The sequence below is a fragment of the Carlito syrichta genome, unplaced genomic scaffold (genome assembly GCF_000164805.1).
Source record: "Carlito syrichta isolate Samal-C Ts95f unplaced genomic scaffold, Tarsius_syrichta-2.0.1 Scaffold302991, whole genome shotgun sequence".
In the NCBI taxonomy this organism is placed as follows: domain Eukaryota; kingdom Metazoa; phylum Chordata; class Mammalia; order Primates; family Tarsiidae; genus Carlito; species Carlito syrichta.
The window spans coordinates 68,398-70,827 of NW_007247087.1; the positions used below are offsets into that span (position 1 = coordinate 68,398).

Consider the following 2,430-nt stretch of genomic DNA (forward strand, 5'->3'; position numbering starts at 1 on the left):
TCCTTCCGCCTCAGCCTTCCAAGTAGCTGGAACTACAGACGCGCGCTACCACGCCCGGCTGATTTTTGATTTATTATGGAGATGAGGTCTCGCCAAGTTGCCCAGGTGGGTCTCGAACCTGCGGGCTCAGGCAATCCACTCACCTCAGCCTCCCAAAGGGCGGGATTACAGGCTGAGCCACCGAGCCCGGCCAGGATGGGGGATTTAAAGAACCTTAGGAAGAAGGTGGCTTTTCCCCTCAAAGCCCTGCCCACTGCCTTGTAGTTAATGCCATTTCATCCCCATCACCTCCTATCTTTTCCTGACATCTCTCTTTGCCAGCAGGATGAAAAAACAGAAACATCTGTTTATGGCAAATGCCCAGAGTTGGCCCTCAAACAAAGACTCTGAACAAGAGAAAACTCATAGGAAATGGAAGGAAAAAAAAAAAAGGTAGAGCCCACTCAAGCTTGAAGGCCTAATTGCCTGATTTCCTGTAAGCATATGCTAACGTGTGAAATGACTACTTGAACAACTGGAGACACAAGAAAAGGGGTATGTTAAAGTATTTTCCTTATAAAACTCAGCCACAGAAATGACTCATTTCCTTGTCTCTAAGGAGGTTGTAAGAAAAAGCAGGAACTATGGTGACCTTTATGGACAGCATGGACATTTCATTGCTGATACTAGGAGGGCTGGGAGCTGTTACTTGATTCCACAAATGAGAGGGACACCACGGGTTCCAATCCAGAGATCACAAAAGACGTTCGCTGATAAATTACAGAGGTGACTTTATCATTGTACATAAATGGTATAGGTCCAATAAGAAGACTCTGGAATAAGAAAGTTTTCCCCCAGCAGTTCTCAGAGATGCTTCCTTATCCAGCACACCACAATACTAGCTTCTGAGAAACTAGCAGAAACACAGTAGGGAGTCCCTGACTAGGAAGGTATGTGCAAAGCAGGACAGCTGTTTAAACTGGAATAAGTTCTAGAAAGAAGACTCTTGCTGCTTAGGGCAGTGCTGGTTTTCCTTGGGGTACTTGGTAGCACTGTTGAGTCAATCATCTGGCTATTTCAGTCCTCTAGCTACTTAGCCAGGCAAGAGTGCCCTGGGATGCAACAACCATGAACTGTACATTACGTGGAGAAGATAAACGGAGTGTGTGTGGGATGGGGGACTGAGAAATAACACAAATCTAAGACAGTGAGAAATCATTCTACTTGTCCTAATTGCAGTTTCTCCCTAACTGTTCCACATGCTTTCACTGCCTCTTACGCCATCTAAGACCATAAAGTTGTGCAATTTAAAACTCAGCTAAAGACCAAAGTGGTTTCAAACTGCTGAGGTGAGTAAAACCTAGTCATCAGCTGTCAGCCAACTGTCCATCTGAAGGGCAGAACCGCAGAAACCAGGAGATAAACACCGCAAAGAGTTAGCAAGTCAACTTTGTTTGGCTTGACCGCTTGGATAAACATCTGAGAAGGGAATGCACCTGACCCTTACACTCAAGCTCCCCCATTCTGCTTTCGTCGGGGTTCACTCCTGTGGCAGCACTCACTAGTACCATCCCCAGGAAGCAGTGTGCTTTTCTAGAAGCCAGAAGCACTGTGGTGGACAAAGGGTTCTATAAGTAAAACTCACGTAGGGAGAATAGAGTTCCCCGGTCTCTGTGATTTCACCCGCCATTTCCAAAAGTGAGGAAGGGTCGGTAGCAGAGGTTCCTTCTGTGCAACGGGAGTGGCGGCGGCTGCGGCTCCCTAGGACAAAAGAGCACACTTCACCTTTCTGATGGACTGAGACAGGGAGGCTTGCAGACTTCCCCGCTCCCTCCCAGTCCTGTTATCACAGACAGGGCCTCAATATCCCTAATGAGACTCAACCCCGAAGGAAGGGTCACTGTGGGTGTCAGAAGTCTGGGCGGTTTCTTCTAACTTTTCCTTTGCCGTGCAGGACACTGCTCTGTGCACGACTCAATACTGCTCAGACTCCAAGTGATTTAAGAGGCCTCCGAAGCCACTAAGTCTCACCCACCACGAGAGCCCCCTTTACACGCTATGGGGTGGTTATACCCATTTAATTCCAAGAACCGCAAGCTCACCACCACACAGAGCAGCCCAAGAACTGTCCGCCTCCTCTGCCTACGGCAGGGAGCTGGGGGTTTCCCACATCGCCCCTCCGACCCCTTCTAATGCCAAACCCCTTCTTTTTTAACGCGGCCTCCACTCATCGCCCCCCCCACCTGTCTTTTGCCTTAGGGTGTCCCCCCCTCAAAGCTTCCTCTCTTCTCGAGAGCCCCACTCCGAGACTCTCCCTCTCCCTCCCTCCTGGGGGGCCCTGAGTCTGGTGCCCCCGGACCTGGTGCCCCCGGACCTGCCCCAACCCATCCCATCCGGCCGGACCGGACACCTGCAGCACCGCGCGCTCCGCGCCGCCACCGCCGCCGCCTC

At 50.6% G+C, this 2,430-nt stretch overlaps 1 protein-coding gene across 1 annotated transcript in view; it reads right to left on the minus strand.

Annotated features, from left to right (window-relative positions):
* TMEM104 (transmembrane protein 104) overlaps positions 1 to 1,731 on the minus strand; it is a 57,718-nt gene extending 55,987 nt beyond the window's left edge. The window contains exon 1 of the mRNA XM_008057391.2: positions 1,625 to 1,731. Coding sequence (XP_008055582.1) covers positions 1,625 to 1,669 — 45 coding nt within the window. The 5' untranslated portion in view covers positions 1,670 to 1,731. The remainder of the gene's footprint in view (positions 1 to 1,624) is intronic.
* Between the last annotated feature and the right edge of the window lie 699 nt (positions 1,732 to 2,430).